Source organism: Phasianus colchicus, chromosome 2, assembly GCF_987193195.1.
Source record: "Phasianus colchicus chromosome 2, bPhaCol1.hap1.1, whole genome shotgun sequence".
NCBI classification, from domain to species: domain Eukaryota; kingdom Metazoa; phylum Chordata; class Aves; order Galliformes; family Phasianidae; genus Phasianus; species Phasianus colchicus.
In genome coordinates, this window is record NC_143437.1 from 75491635 (window position 1) to 75508339 (window position 16705).

Consider the following 16705-nt stretch of genomic DNA (forward strand, 5'->3'; position numbering starts at 1 on the left):
AACACATCACTGAGCCACTGAGTTGCAAATTGTCCAGGTACTCCATCACCATATTACTTTTTACAGTTTGTTATCAATATCAAATCTGGTCAGTTCATTTGTGCCAGATAGAGATGAGGGACTCTCCTACTGTCCCTAATCCTTTCACAAAATGGGGGGTTGTAAGAGATTATTATTTCACATCATTGTCTCAAAGCTTGCTGGGGACACAGATAAACAAGTCCAGGCAAGTCTTGGGCAGGGATTGAGAAATCCTTTGTCTGGAGAACTTTGATGGACAAGTCCTGGGCAAGGGTTGTGAAATCCTTTGTCTGAGGGACACAAATGGACAAGGCCAGGGGCAACGAGAGAGAGACAGGGACAGAGGTGGCTCAGTGTCAGCAGATGGGATACAGATATAGAATCATAGAATCATAGAATCATAGAATCATAGAATCATAGAATCATAGAATCATAGAATCATAGAATCATAGAATCACAGAATCACAGAATCATAGAATGGCCTGGGTTGAAAAAGACCACAATGACCATCTAGTTTCAACCCCCCTGCTATGTGCAGGGTTGCCAACCACCAGACCAGGCTGCCCAGAGCCACATCCAGCCTGGCTTTGAATGCCTCCAGGGATGGGGCATCCACAGCCTCCTTGGGCAACCTGTTCCAGTGTGTCACCACCCTCTGTGTGAAAAACTTCCTCCTGATATCTAACCTAAACCTCCCCTGTCTCAGTTTAAAACCATTTCTCCTGTCCTATCAGCATCCAGTTAGTGGCAAAATGGCTAGGGCTGGTTACTGTAATTAAAATATTCACCATCTCCTGCGTTCTCATGCACAGTGTTTGTGCACTGACAGGCATCTGTGTGCTCTGTGGCATGTTTTTGTATGCTTTGTATCCAATGCACATGACCTCCCCATTCCTTGTTAATGCTGCTTATTGTATCACATACCAAAGCTGTTCACTGGTAAGGACTTGTGTGTGGTGCCAATGAGGTACCCTGTATTTCACTGATATGGAGAGGAGCCCTTCTAGAGTCTGCATGGAGATAGCAAGCATCTCTTTGGGCCAATGAAAGATGAGCTGCACGGGCAACATTTTCTTAACAACAACACCATTGTAGCAGCTGTGCAACAGTGAGTCATCTGTGTGGTGCAGATATTTATGGGCACAGTATGCATGCTCCTGTTCATTGCTGGTGAAAATGCAAATGCTAATGGTGGGGACTGTGTTGAAAAATAGTGTTCTGTAGCAGGGAAATTGTTCTACCAAATAATGCTATTGTGCTCTTTGTATCAGTTTCTATGGAAATAAATAGGAGGCATTACTTTCAGAGCAAGCTACATATAAAATTGTAGAATAGGGGATCTTCAGTAGCTCTTATTTGGTATAAATAAATAAAAAAAGGGCTGAAGTTGCCCTGGCAACAAGTGCCTGTACCAGTACTGGAAAGCGGCGGTGACGGTGGGTGTGGGGAGTGACAATGGGTATCTGGTGGCTGCCAGCTGTCCTGCAGCTTGGGCATTGCCACAACATGCCAAATGCTTGGCACCCTGCACGGTGGTACTAATCTGGGCCCCCAGCAGCAGGTGCCTCTAACATAAGGGTCTCTAGCAGCATTGCTTTTCAGGTTGGCAGAAAGTCCAGGGTTTCAGTGAGTCATAGCCTTGTTTATGACATACAGGTTGTTTGTACATTGATGCAGCTGCTAACGTTTCTTAAAATAAATCTGTCACTTAATGGGCATCTAGTCTATGGAATCTACTGCTATAAATTATCACCAAATGTAAAATCTAGCAGGTCTGAGTACTGCAATTTATTTATATTACTATTTTTTTTAATGAATACCAGAATTAGCAAAATTTATTACAAACACAAGAAATAAAAAGTTTGAAGGAGATAAGAGAAAGCAGCAGATTTTTTTTATAGTACTCTCTAGGAGCTTAGAGATTTTTTTTGGAAGCAAATGACCTGATAACTATCTCTTCTTTCCTGTGATTAGGTTAGTGGGGTAATGACAGGTACCAGCCTCGATAATCTAGCATGGAATTTTGAGACACTGTGAAAATTGTTGCCATAATTGAAAGGGCCCCTTTCTGTTGACTGACTGCTGAGGATGAGGTTAGACATAGGTGTCTATCTTCTAGGCACCTGAGCAATGGCATATACTAGCCTGCATATCCTCCAATAAAAATACAGGCATGCAACACAGGATAGAAAGAACACACAATTTTATAACTAATTATGGCCATTTCTTTCCTAAGTTCATAAGTTCACTGAAGGAAATCTGTTCTTCTATATTTTTGAAACACCAGGGACACAGTAATTAATATGTTGTAAGTTCGTGTTTTACAAAAACACCATCTGCCAAAAGTGCACCGGATGTTTTCTTTAAGAAATGGAGGCTTCCTGCCTAATTCATTTTGCCTTAATCTTCCAGCTGCCCTTTTGGTAAAATATTAGCTGAAGAAAACAAAAAACATTAACTTCCTTTTTTGCACACTTTTAACTTCTTTCTTGCTTGCCTTTTTTTTTTTTTTTTTTTTTTTTTTCCCCCAGTGTGCTAACAGTCTTCAATGGCCTTCTGAATGATGATTAGACAGGGTATCTATACATGAGATTAGTGTACTATAGGCTGTGTTTTTATGCTTGAAACTCCTGCTGCAGGATGACATCACCTGGGGGTGTACTAGAGGAGAAGTGCCAGTTGGCACCATAGTGTTATACCCAGGGGGATGCACTGCTACAGCCAATGGCAGCAGAACACAGCCCTCACTGCCCACCTGGAACTATACAGACCCTGGAGGTAATGTTTTTTTTGTTGTTGTTTTCCTTAGAACAAAATTTTGACCAAAAAATCACTGTCCAGTGCCCATTTAACTCCAAAACCACCTGAGGACACCCCACAGCATATTCTGGCTTAATGTGGCATCACAAAGTTTCTCCTAGAACCATAGAATATCCCAAGTTGGAAGTGGACCCACAAAGATCATTGAGTCCAACTCCTAGCTCCACACAACACCACCCAAAACTCAAATCCTATGTCTGAGAGTTCCTTGAACCCCGGCAACTTGGGGTGGTGCCCACTGCCCTGGGCAGCCTCTTCCAGGACCTGACCACCCTCTGCTGAAGAATGGTTTCCTAGTCCCCAGCCTGACTCTCCCCTGACACCGTTCCATGTTATTTCCTCGTGTCCAGTCACTGACACCAGAGAGCAGAGCTCAGTGCTGCCCCTCCACTCACAGAATCACAGAATCACAGAATGGCCAGGGTTGGAAGGGACCTCAAGGATCATGAATCTCCAACCCCCCTGCCACATGCAGGGCCACCAACCTCCTCATTTAATACTAGACCAGGCTGCCCAGGGCTCCATCCAATCTGGCCACTCCTAACATGTGGGACTGCAGGCTGCTGTGAGGTCTCCCCTCAGCCTCCTCTGCTCTGAGCTGAACAAACCAGCTTCAACTGCTCCTCGCATATCTTCCCCTCCAGACCCTTCACTACCTAACCCGCACTTAGGCCTCCACTAGATTGTAGAAAGGTGGGGGTCAGCTTCCTTTCCCAGGTAACAGCAGTAAGATGAGACTTAATGGTCTTACGTTGTGCCAAGGAAAGTTCAGATTGGATATCAGGAACAATTCTTCCCCCAGCTGAGTGGTGAGGCAGTGGCACAGGCTGCTCAGATAGGTGATGCAGTCACCATCTCTGTAGGTGTTCAAGAACTTTGTGGATGTGGCACTGAGGGACAGGGTTAATGGACATGGTGGGAATACGTCAATGGTTGGTCTAGGATCTTGAAGGTCTTTTCCAACATCAACGATCCTGTGATTCTGCTATTCTGTGATTACACTGCTCAACTGCAGAGCACAAGTGTTGGCTCAGAGCGTTGCGGTGGTGGGTCCTTATGCCTCCTGCTCTCAGCTGCTCCCGTCAGGGTACCCCTGTGAAATGTCCCCACGAGCCACCAGAGGGAGCTCCGCTGCTCCTCACCGGGTCCTACAACACTCAATGGCCAGGACGTGAAGCTTTATGCATAAACGTACCTAAAACATTATGTATATGCTACTATGACATCTGCTTTCTGCTCCTTCAGTTCTTACTTTGCCCGGTGAGAAAGCACTGCTCTTTGTCTTCCTCAGGGCTCACCCATCTCAGTCATGTCAGAAGTAAGCAAAGCCCTTCCTAAAGAAGACAACGACTAAACTGGCATTTGGGTCAAGATGGTAAGATGGGATCATAATGACTTTTCACCACGCATACCATGTCCCCATGGCATTTGAAAACTAGGACATGTCTGTATTAAAAATTATATTGAAATGCAGCAGCTTGGAGGAGTGCAAGTAATCAGTAACTGTATTGGCATAGATTGGCACTTCAGCATTACTAGAGAGGGAAGAAATAAAACCAGGCTCTCTCTTCCATACAGAAGTTTCGATTTCATTTCAGCAGTATGACAGCAGGATGTCCTGCCACGTGGTGCTTCTGCTGAGGGCCTTCCTGGCTCTGCAGGATGGGAAAACCCCTTTGTGCAGGAAGGCTGCCTTCTCCAGGCACTCTAATACACTAAGTTGCCAAACAATTGGGAATGATTCACAGGATTGCAGAGCATGGTGATTAAGTGATTCAGAACTGACCCCTCCCTGCACTCCAGCACTTCCTTAGGGTGGAAATCTCAGTTATTGCGCTGCTTGTTCATTCCTGTGTACCTCCAAAACACAGTACCCAGCTGTGCCCCTCCAAAACTTCGACCTTCGTCCCAAAGAACATGGTAGTCACCAGCTACACCTCTGAAAAACAGTGAAAATAAGAAGTCATGAAACTAGTGATTTAGTTCTGCACAGGTAAAGATAGTTGATCACTCTTAACTGTGACAGAATGAAGTGTTGCCATTTACTTTCTGGAATTTCACTTACATATAGTAAGAAATCATACAAAAGCTATTGAATTTGATCTCCAGTACTATTAATTTGAAATTCTACCCTGGGCTAAGTTGGAGAAAAAAGTCTGCAGGTTCTATATTAAAGCCTTTGGGATATTTATTCTCATTTACGCAGAGAAAACATAGTTTTAGTACAGCAGTGATGTTGGAAATATTTCTGAAATGAATTAAATGCATATGGATGGATGTGTGGTAGAAAACCAGCAGAATGCACTACAAGAGAACAATTTCCTTCAGTGAGGGAAGAAAGGCTATTACATGGCATGAATGAGGACTGTGGATAGGGCCTAGGTATCTGCCTGGACTGGCTTGTTAGAATGTTTCTAGCCCTCCAGAGTATCAATTGGAGCATGTTACAGTTACTGAGATTGTGCTACATGCTTGCCTGCTCAACTCATACCTCTTTGATGGGACAAATCTCAGGAGGATTACCGCACCTTCTTTAGAAATATACACTTTGTTGGAGGAAATGCAGTCTGAACACAACAGGTAAATGTGGCGCTCTCTCAATTGTCTGATTTTTCAGGCAAATATAGTATACATCTGTGGCAAGGTGAGGGAAACTGAAAATGTTGGAATGTGGGAAACAGAAGACAATACAAAGAACAAGAAGCTACCAGAAGACCAAAGAAAACAGTCAGAGAAAGTAATGGGAAGGATGAAGGTCTGGCATTAGAGACTGGGTGCCTCAATCTTCACCCTGTACTCCTCTGTTAAGATCCAATCTCTTGGGAAAGTATGGGTCTCCTTCAGTTTCCTGGGACCAACTGACAGTCTAAGGATTGCTCAGATGCAAAGTCAAGAAATGACGTGGATGTTGTGCATGTAAAGGCAATGGAAGGGCAGCAGCCAACATGCAGAAACTTTTGATTTGACATCAGTCTTCCACTGGTGGCTGTGGGAAGAGAACAGAGGATAAGCTGGAAATGACAATGGTGTGTATGGATTAGATATTGTATCAAAGCATCAAAAATAGGAGTGCAGAAAATAAAAATAATCTTCCAAGTGCACATTAGTAAAACTGTCATGTAACATAACTCTCCACCACACAAACCATAAACACAGCCCATTTTATCTCACCAGCCCTACCAATGACTACATGTCAAACATTTCAAAGCAGAGTACTACATTCACTGCATTGTAACATACTACACAGTGGGGTAAAGAGACTTGCATATCACACAGCAACCAGGCATTCTAGCAGAGAAAAACCCTAAGTTGAGCTTCAGACACTGCTTCTACTCCTGGCTTAGAGAACTGAGTGATCTTCAGCAAAACGTTCATTTCTTTACAACTGTTTTTCCATCTGTAAAACACGAAGGCTGCTGTCACCCACATATATACTTCAACTGTAAACTCACATGCTAGTGCAGCAGTCTAAATATCTGACTCATCTCTTTCTGTTAAAATAGTGGAAAATCAAAACTGCAATATAAAACAAAAAAAGCCACATTCTTTCCCTTAAATCATCATTAAAAAAAAAAAAAAAAAAAAAAAGAGTAAAAATTGTATGTGAAATCTTGCACTGTTCTACACTGATTAGTCAAGTGATCCTACACTGAATAGTGGAGTCTTTGTGTCTTAAAACCATGAGCCAAAATACCACAAACACGTGCTGCTTTTCCAGGTAGCGTGCCTCCTCTTCCCAAGAATGTGGCATGAGATGGCTGCCAAAGAACACAGCATCTGAAGTCAATGGCTTCTCTGACCACTTCTAAAATTAATCTAAAAAACCATGGAAACCTGGGAGCAGTACGTTTTTATTGCAGAGCATCCTGTGATACTTAAAATGGTGCTAGCCATTAAGAACACCACACTTAGATGCAGTTAGTAGTCATGAATAGGAGGTACTGATCAGACAGTCAGTCACAAGACTTGTCAGCTGATGTTGCCTTCCACAGCACTGGAAGCAAATTGCATTCCACTTCAGTCAAATGCCATAGAGCTGCAGTAACATAAGATACCTTTGGAGGGAATTTTTTCTCACTGTATCTTTCATTTCCACGCAGTTCAATGACAACGTCTATGTAGCTTCTTTCTTATCTCCTGGTCGACCTTGTTTTTCAGGGTGTTTTTTTACTTCTCATCAGATATTTTTTCCTTATCGCTTCCAGCACAGGGGAAAAAAAAAGTATCAGCACTGACATTGCTGACATTGAAAGAATGTCTAGAGTTTGGATGCAGCCTATTGATTTATTACTGCATCAATTCCTAAAATCATCAGTTGATATTCGTAATATGCTAACATGCAATTTCTGAATAATCCGATGCTAGAAATGCAACTTGCATAAGCTTCATGCTATAGGAATGTGAATCACATAGATCAAGCTATCTGCTATTTTAGACCATAGCACACCTCTTTCTTTCTCATGTAAGCAGGCAATAAAGAACACAAGATTCAGGTGAGGAGAGAAAGGAAGAAGGCGGCTTGTCTGTCTCTCTACATAAAGTCCTTTTGCTGAATATAGCTCTAGGTCCTGTTTCAGAGAATAAAAGATGATGTAATTTATATTTTGATGGCCGTTATTATTATTTGTAAATCATGCATGAAAATTAAGGTTTGTAGACTCACCTGATGAAGGCACAGCACTTTGTTACACAGGGGCAAATGACAGGTTTCATAGAACTAGCATCTCCTCAGTACTTTATGCTTCGTGATCTGAAAATGACAACATGGCTATGACCTTTACACTACTGTTTGACATGTATACAACCATGTACTGAACTACAACCCTGTAAGTACTTATTCTAAGTCCTATAAATACAAGAAAAGCCCTTGAATCCAAAATCTTCCTGGTACAAACTACAGAATCCACACAAGTTCACTCAGCAGTAGCAACATATTCTTTAAGTACACATAACCAGTGTAATTCTCAAATGGAAGAAAAGTGTTTGTGAACCACTCAAAATAAAGACTGTGCCTGTCACACTTAAGCCTAATATGCGTTGCATGTAGCTAACTTTAAACAAAAGTATCCATGCAGCTTTTTTAGTACAGTTACAGCTTAGCAAAATCTAAAGACGTTTTCTGGGAGTTAAATAAATGCGATTTTATCGTCTCATGGGAAAGTAGATATGGAAGAATGCTGACTTCAGAAGTGCTACCTCTGCTAGGCTGAGTTCGTTCTGCACATGAATACCTGAGGTGTTTTTTTTCTGTTGTTTCAAATTTAGCTGAATTCCTCACCTTCCTGTCCTAGCTCTGATAACATTCTTCCGCACACTAAATGCAAAACAAAAAGTTAACAGCCTCTACATAGCTGATACCTTCAGTTAAGGTCCTTTAATTAGGTAATGTATTTCTTCTTGATTGATAGATGTGCCTTTCATTAATATTTTCCATCAAATCAGCAAGCTTATTAAAAATAGAGTATGATTCCTATTCAACAAAGTAGTATCCTTTTTTTTTCCCCCACAGGAAATGTTAGCAGTTTACAGCATTCATCTCATATTTGCTTAACTCCTTGACCTTTTAGAATAAGGATCAGCCATAACATAAAACCTTAGAGATCACAACAGAAAATAATTCCCCTTAAACAGTTGTTAGACAAACATACATGATGAGAATAGCATTAAAGAATGCTTTGTGAAATCAAAATTCTAAAAGAACTAGAAGTTGCATGAAAAAATAGGAGGAATGAAGTTGTAAATGAAAATAAGAGAACTGCTTGTTGGAAGAGTGCCAAGATACTCTGTGCAGAAATAAACCCAAATTCATCTCCAAAATTACAAAGAAAATCAATCTATAAACTAGCCTTTATGTATGACTTCAAAACTGGGTAAAGCAGGAAAAAAAAAAAACAAAAAAAAACCCAGGACGTGTTGCATGCATCAAGTGCTTTGTAAAGCAAAAGCTCTGACAGTACTTACGAGAACTGCTGCAAATGGCAGTACATAGAGAAAATACAGCTGGACTAGAAGACAATTTATGGAAACAGTTGCGGCCTTCTATATAGGCTACCTAAGGATTTAGCAGCCTCTTTGAAAGGGTACTAGTGTAAGGGAGCCAGTCATGGAGGATTTATAGCTCCTGTTGCATTAGGAGACACAGACATTTTAGCTGTAGTAGAGCACCAAGTCAGCCATTATTAATGAAGCCGTTTCTGCTGGTTTGAAAGTTAGCCATGCATGAAAATCCTGCAACAAATACATTCCATGAAAGCTAATTTTCAGGACCACCACCACACGACAAGTATCCAGCTTGCAGTTGATTCCCCTATGGTTTTGCATGGCATTGCACAAAAGATTTTAAACAGAAAAGATTTTATCTATTTAAAATGCAGTAAGCTTGGATTCCCTATTCTGTCTGAACTCAGAAGATTTAATAAACATTTTGTTTAGTTTGCACACAGCAGCCACATGACCAGCTGATCACAACACACACACTGAGGCTGACTGCTTTCTTCTTTAAAGGCTGTTCACCTCAAGAAGACTTCAGGCTATGTTACTACAAAGTCTTACAGAAACCAGTCATGTTTTTCTTCATGAAGTCTGAAATCAAACAACAGTATATTCATCTAATACAATGCCTGGCTTTCGGGGAATCAGGATGAGAAATCCATCAAATCTGAGGGAATGCTGAAATTGAAAATCCCTGTTAAGAACATCACAAAGTGAGAAATAAAGAATACACAATACGCAGTCCTATGCAATGACTATGATCTGATTTTCCAGGGAACCGTGGAAAGCGTTATATTGTACGTAAGCACAGTTTTATATTTCAGCACACTGACCAGGATTCAATCCAAAGCCCTGAAGAACAAGATTTCAATATTAAGCAGATCATAACAGGACCATCAATAACAATACAGTAGCCAGCTCAGGAAGTTACGCAGTGTGTAATGAGTAAATGATGAGGTAAAAGAGTAAAGAACAACACATTGTTATCTTACCCTTGTAATCTTAATGACCCAACAAAGTATGAAACATTTTCTAGAGTTCAGAAGTCTCTTTCAATTGCTCTAAAGAACTTTCTGAGGAGCTGAGAACTAACGTCACTTGCTTTTAAATGAATTCTGTAATCCCCAGATGTATGACAGCAAATCAAGGCAGAAACAGAGGTGAGTTATGGTGGGCAAGTTTCATGTAGGATCAGAATTATCATTTAGACTAAATATTTTGACGTCAGCTCCCAAGGGCAGGGAGGAAAAGAGGCTGAGAGTAACAGAGGTAATACACAGGGGAAAAAAGGTTGCTGTATTTTAATTAATGCCCACCCACATCTTCTGGAACTGGATCTTGCCAAGCTAGTTATCAAGATTCAGTAAGATCTTGAGTTCAGCTGACAAAATTAAGCACTAGCAAAAACTATGGGGAGTTCTTAAAGGCATTTTCCTTCACACTCAGTGGCGTTAGGCAAAAAGAAGAAAAAAACCCAAACAAACCAATGTACCAAAAGTGTTAAACTTTGGACTTAACACATTTTCAGTGAGATTCCACTGGCATTTCTCTTGGTCTTAGTATTGTTTAATGATAATTTAAAAAGGGAGATTTTTATTGCCAGAAGACTCACTAAATTATGGAGCCCATACATTTCCCTCAAGAACGTAATGCTATTAATTAATGCAGGTATGTTTTAAAAGTTAGTGAAATAGAAGTATCTGGGACATTCCTAAGATTTTGTATGAACTTCTGGTTCAGAGCACAGTACTTACGGAACTTAATAGCATTACAATGAACTTTTTTTCAAATATATAATGCAAAGATGTTACTTTTCAAGCAGTGGAGTTTGGAACTAGTGGTTAATCAATATCACCAGTTCATACAAGCTCTACAAGGTGAGCACATGCATCAGAACTAGCAGCACGCTTGATACAAATATAGCTAATGTTGGTCACCGAATCTCTGTTGAGCATGCTAAGAAAAAGAATGCTTTACCTAGGACCCCATGGTTGTTTTCCTTTCACGTAACTCCTCATAAACTAATGCCCAGAGATTCTTTTTTTCCAGTGGATGTGAAAGTTCAAGAAAGCTTTTTCATCTCATGACTTATTCATCTAATTTAAATACTGAAAGTAGTTAGAAATCTTCATCCTGTCAACACCCTTGTCACACTAATCTGTAGCCCAATTCCTTAAGAATTTTAGATCAGAGGAATGCAATTTCCAGCACAGCCAGCAGCAGGAGACAGTATCAGTGCAGAACAGGAAGCTTCATTTGCCCTCTTTCAGCCACTGCTGCCTTTCAGTAGCATCGAATTTAATGACTGCTTACTATGGAAATTGTTAAGGAGCACTGCAGCATGAATTTGAATGTAATTCTCCAACCGTCTCAAAATCCCAGTTTTAAAGAAACAAAAGGATACGGGATCTCAACAAGGATATGGAAACTCAACTGATGTTCTGTAAGCTATTGGATCTCTTTGTTACTTGGATAACTAAAGGCTGACAAGGACAAAAAAATATCAGTTACGCACACAAAAAAAGCAGTAATGCAGCAATTTAAGTTCAAATGCTTGAAGACACACACACACAAAAGAAAAACAGAGACATGACTTAGGGGAGGCCAAATTGTTTTATTTAATTTTTTTAGTGACCAATTAAATTTATGGCAGAAAGCTCTGCTCTTTTCTTTTTTGTTCTCTTAAAAGAAATCAGCAGTGCTCAACATGATGGGTTGGAATTCTACTCGAATTCCAGTTAATTTTGTTACAAACAGATAAACAGGAATTCCAGATACTGTTACCAGAGCAGAAATTCACATTTGTATGAAAATTCCATGTTTGTACTTGATTGGGACACAGAACATAGAACTATTGTCAGCAGTGCATGAATAAACCATTCACATTTGATCTGGAACCTTAACATCAGAAAGCTGTACTCTCCGTTCAGAATTTTCTTTACCTTGTGCAAATCAAGTCAAGTCTTCATGTGTCAAGCGCACACTTAAAACTGTCCATGTTGTATATACAAGACATCTACCAATCAGGCAGTGCAAAATACATCCTTTCATAACAAAACTAAAATGTACCTCTCAAAGTATGAACAAGAATATACACATAATACATGATGTACACTATTTACACAACCATAAAAAATATAATACAAGGAATTTTGTATGCGAGTATAAGACTTGACAGTCTTTCGTTTGTGTTTTTTTTTTTTAATTTTTTTTTTTTTTTTAAATTTTTTGTTTGCAACAAGGCATGTGTAAGTTTCCTGGATGGAGTTTGCTTTGCAGCTTTTCAGAGAGCTTGGAAACTACACCTGAACTTTGAGGAGAGTTTTCAGATGGACTGCCATCAACTCCCTGTTTTGGTCAGACAGCTCAGCTGTGCCCCCCACCCAGTGGCTGGGGGGCTTTGGGAGGACACTAGGAGATGGTGGGTCACTGAATTTCGCCCCAGCATAATTTTCTTTTTGGTTCGCGTCTGTGAGGGTGATGGGTTTCTTGGACTTGGCATTTCTGAAGTTCTCTGTGTTTTTAAGTGGCTTTTTCTCCTGCTTCTGAATGATTTCTGGCGGTACCGAATCTTGCCAAAAGTTCTCTATCTTTTTTGCCGAGGCGATCTTTGTCAGCGGCACGTTACATTTACTCTTCTGCCTGTTAATCTTTGGTTGTTCACACAGATGTAAACCGTGAACGGGCTGGCCGTGGGGAGTGGCAGCCTTCTCAGTCTTTCCCATCTTGTTCTTCAAGAACTGAAGAGACAAAGAATTCGCGTCAGCACACGATCCCTCTCCGGACTCCAGAGGCGCCCGTGGCAACGGACGCGGCGGCAACGAGCCGTCTCCCTCCAGGCTACCCTACGTCTTTACGACTCGTCCGTTATTAAGCGCGCTCCGGGACGCGGAACCGCCACAGCCCCCGAGGACCCCTCACCGTCGTTGCTCGGCCGCCATGGGGCGCTGCGCCCCCCGCACGTCCCGCCTGCGCGCGCAGTGGCGGCTGGCGCGCAGCCAGCAGGCTAAATCCGGCTGTTGCTGGGCGCAGCGGCGTTCGCCCATTGGTGGAGGCCGGCAGCCAATCGCCGACCGCGACTTCACTCGTTTCCCCCCTCCCTCCCCCCCACACAACGAACGTAACGGAAACTCTCCTCCCCCCGCCCCTCACACGCACACACAGGGCGAAGGGAGGGGGTAAGCCGCTGCCCCCCCCGCCTCTCCCCCCCCCCCATCCGAGGGGAAAACGGAGCGCCGTGAAAAAAGAAAAAAGTCACTAAGTCTCGGAGCCCCTTCTTACCTCCTTCCTGAGGGGTCTGCTGGGCGCGGGTCTGGAGGGGGTGGGTGCGAGGGACTCCTCGGCGGGGGTCGCCGCGAAGCCGGGAGCGGCAGAGACAGTTGAGGCGACGGGAGCGCCGAGTTCAGCCGGGCCGTGCGCTCCCAGCGGCGTCCTTCTGCCCAGGCCGGTGCGGTGCTGCTGGAACTGCTGGTAACGGCTCGGCAGGAGCCCTGCGGGGCCCGGCCGGATCTTGCCCTTCCTCCGCCTCACTCTCTTCAGCGCGGGTCGCGCGCTGCCCCCCGGACCTGCCAGGCAGCAGCTGGGCTGGTTCTCACAGTTGTTGTCCCCTCGCCTGAGGTGCTGGAGGAGCGTCGAGGGCAGCCGCCGGGGGTCTTCGGTGCCCGCCGAGATTCGAGTCAGGAAGGGCGGCGGCGCCGTGGTGGTGACCATGGTGGGACGTGGGTACCCAGAGCTGTAAAGGGAAGAGGGGTCGAGCCCAGGCAGGGATGAGCGGCTCGGGTCGCTGGGAATTGTTTGCCCGGGCTTTATAGGCTGAGATGGTGGCGCGGTCGGATCGGCTGCTAGGAGAACATGGCGGGGGAGTGAGAGGAGCAGCCAGCAGCGCCCTGTGTTGTTACACGGGATGGGCACGCCCCCTTCCGCCCTCCCGCCAATCGCCGTGCGAGAAGGGAGAGAGCGGCGTGCCTCTCCGCCGGGCACCGCCAATCCCAGAGAACCGGCGGCCGCTCTGGCCCCGCCCCAACCAATCGGAAGCGACACAAACACTTGCGGCTCCGCCTCCTTCCGCAGGCCGCCCAATCCGGGCAGACACAAACAACGGGCACTCCCCAGTCTCCGAGTCACGGGCTCGAAATGCGAAGCGAACGGACGGGACCACCACCGGCCAATCTCGCGCAGCGCAAGCAGCATTCGTCCCGCCCCTTCGAGCCGCTCAGCCAATCGGAGGGGACGTAAACAGGCGGCGAAGGGCCCCCCCTCCCAGCCCCCGGAGGTGGAGGAGCGTACCCGGCCGGGCCTGCCATGGAGGAGCCGGCGCCGCGGCCTGCTGCCGCTGCCGGTCCCCTGGCCGAGGAGGGAGAGAGCCGGGACGAGCGCAGCTTGGAGGCGTTGAGCCTGGCCGCCGGCGGCGGAGCGGTGGCAGGGCGGCAGCTGCCAGAGGGGCGGCAGCTGCCGGAGGGGCGGCGGGCGACTCTGGCGAGCGCCCTGGAGCTGGAGGGGACGGTGCTGCGCGAGGGGCGGCTCACGCAGTTCGTGGCCAACAACCTGGAGCGGCGGATCCGGCTGAGCGGCGTGCCGCGGGGCGAGCCGGCGACGGCGGTGGCGGCGGCCGGCGGCAGCTCCATCCCCGCCATCGATCCCGGGGCGCTGCAGGACGTGGTGGCGCTGGCCGGGCAGGTGGCGGCGCAGGTGGACGAGCTGCTGCGCAACGTGCACTGCGGGCTGCAGGCGCTGACGGCGCTCAGCGTCGGCTGCATCCAGACCTACCGCGACGGCGTGGAGAGCCTGGGCGAGGCGGCCGACCTCAGCATCCGCGCCATGTACGCGCTGGTGGCGCGTTGCGAGGAGCTGGACCGCGCCATGCAGCCCGTGCCCGCCCTGGCCAAGCGCATCCGCGACATGAAGGGCACGCTGGAGCGCCTCGAGGGGCTGTGCAAGTAGCTCTCGGCGCCAAATGGCGGCCAGCGCGCGTCCCCTCAGCGCCGTGGAGCTGTCGGCGGGCCGGGCGGCACAAGCTGCGGTTGGAGGGAGAGCGCTGAGCTGAAGCGCGGCACATCGCTCGCGGCGCTTCCCGGCTTAACTCCATTAAAGAATTTGGACTCCTCATGCCTTACGCTTTCTATTTATTGAGGGCTAGGAAAAACTGGCCGAGCTCCATTAAAAGCGACGTTGGTGTTTCTGCCTGACCAACTTTGAAGTCGTTGTGAATAGATTTTTGATGTTTACGGGCATACGTGCTGCTTTGCAGCTGACTCGGTGCCTGGTAGGTGGAACAGTTCTTACTGCTCACTTTCTGTCGCAGCACACAGCTGTAAGGCGATGGAAATGAGAGAATTCAAGTATGTAGCCAAACACCAAACCCATGGAGCAGAGCTGAGATTCAGCTAAGAAAAGCCAAATGCAAAGTTCTAAATAAAGGCCTTCAGATGCTTTGCGTCTGTTACTGTCTTGTTTTCACAGCGAGGAAGTTCAAGGGGTATCATTGTGAAATGTCGCTAATTGGAATCACAGAATTGTAGGGGCTGGGGGAGACTTCTGGAGGTCCTTGCATGCAACCCCCTACTAAAGCAGGTTTCCTACAGCAGATCGCATGAGAAGGTGTCCAGATGGGTCTTGAATATCTGTAGAGTAGGGCACCCCACCACCTCTCTGGGCAGCCTGTTCACCCTCTCTGTAAAGGAGGTTTTTCCTCAAGTTCAGATGGAACTTCATACATTCCAGTTTGGGCCCTTTGCCCCTTGTCCTGTCTCTGCACACCACTGAAAAGAGATGAGAAATACAACTACATCACTGTGTTACACAAGTGTGTGATTGACCTAAGCCCTTTAGTAGAATTTGTGAACTCAGAACTTTTGTTTGTGTGCTGCTGTGTGCAGAAGTTACTTTGTTGTGCTGCCAGTATTTTCACTGAGGCCTAAGAGAAGTTCTCTGCTGGCTGTGGTTCTGATGCAGGTAGATTTCAGCAGTCCGTTTAGGTTACAAATGCCCTTGAAACAAGATTCACCATAGAAATGATCACTGTGATTTGTAGTCTGTATAATGGTGTTGCTGGTGTGAGCAGTGTCCCCTAAAGATCTTGGGGGAAAGGTATCCAGAAATACCACGAGTCCTATACCTAAGTTTGTAGTGGTAAGGTTTGTAGCGGGTATAGCTCTCACCCCACTGCAAGCTCATCCAAAACACTGATGATACACAGTGCTTCTAAATATGCACGATACTAAATTGTAACAAAACAATGAGCTTTTTACACTGCCCTGGTTTGCAGTCCGTAACCAACTTTGTGCCTCTCAGTGTGGCCTCCCCTTTGGCACAGGCAATGTGTTCTGTATGCAGCCTTCCTGCCTGCACAGTGGGAGGATGCTGGAAGTGGGCCAGGCCCTGCTCACTCTGTGGTGTCTGCTAGAGAGTAGCTGTGGCTCCAGAAAGAGGCTTATCAGTTAAAGAATAGAGGTTTGTGGAGAGAGGAAGAACATGGGGCCTAGCAGATATCAGAGGTCACATCACACCAGAGGAACAACAGTAATCTGGATAGTTTTGGGGTGTTATTCTTGGGTAAAATTGTATTGTTTATCATGGAGGTGCAGTCATTTTGTTAAGTGTGGATTTTTTGTTTGTTTGTTTGTTTGTTTATTTTTTGTATATCAGGATTTAAGACCAAATTTTGATCTTGTTTTACAAGTATTGATGAGAGGTACCTGTTTGTATAGTTACATGCACAGCTACATTCTATTCATTCAAATGTTAAGCTTTTAAAGTAAACACGTTTTTATATAATATTGGTTTTCAGTAGCTTTTCATTTAAAGTCATTTATGTTAAATGCTAATTCTCTGCTAAAGTTGTTATGTCTGTGAAATAAAATAATTACTTTTATGT

The 16705-nt window shown here is 45.1% G+C and overlaps 2 protein-coding genes across 2 annotated transcripts; one reads left to right on the plus strand and one right to left on the minus strand.

The window, feature by feature from the left end:
- Nucleotides 1-11426: 11426 nt before the first annotated feature.
- PNRC1 (proline rich nuclear receptor coactivator 1) lies at nucleotides 11427-13827 on the minus strand. Its single transcript, XM_031610868.2, has 2 exons — nucleotides 13114-13827; nucleotides 11427-12572 (listed from the first exon to the last, which is right to left on the minus strand). Exons 1-2 carry the CDS (start codon nucleotides 13540-13542, stop codon nucleotides 12132-12134), a joined length of 870 nt encoding a protein of 289 aa, XP_031466728.2. The 5' UTR covers nucleotides 13543-13827; the 3' UTR covers nucleotides 11427-12131.
- Nucleotides 13828-14133: 306 nt separating this feature from the next.
- Nucleotides 14134-14772, plus strand: BORCS6 (BLOC-1 related complex subunit 6). The gene has a single exon (XM_031610867.2). The coding sequence runs from the start codon at nucleotides 14134-14136 to the stop codon at nucleotides 14770-14772; it is 639 nt and encodes a 212-aa protein (XP_031466727.2).
- Nucleotides 14773-16705: the final 1933 nt, after the last annotated feature.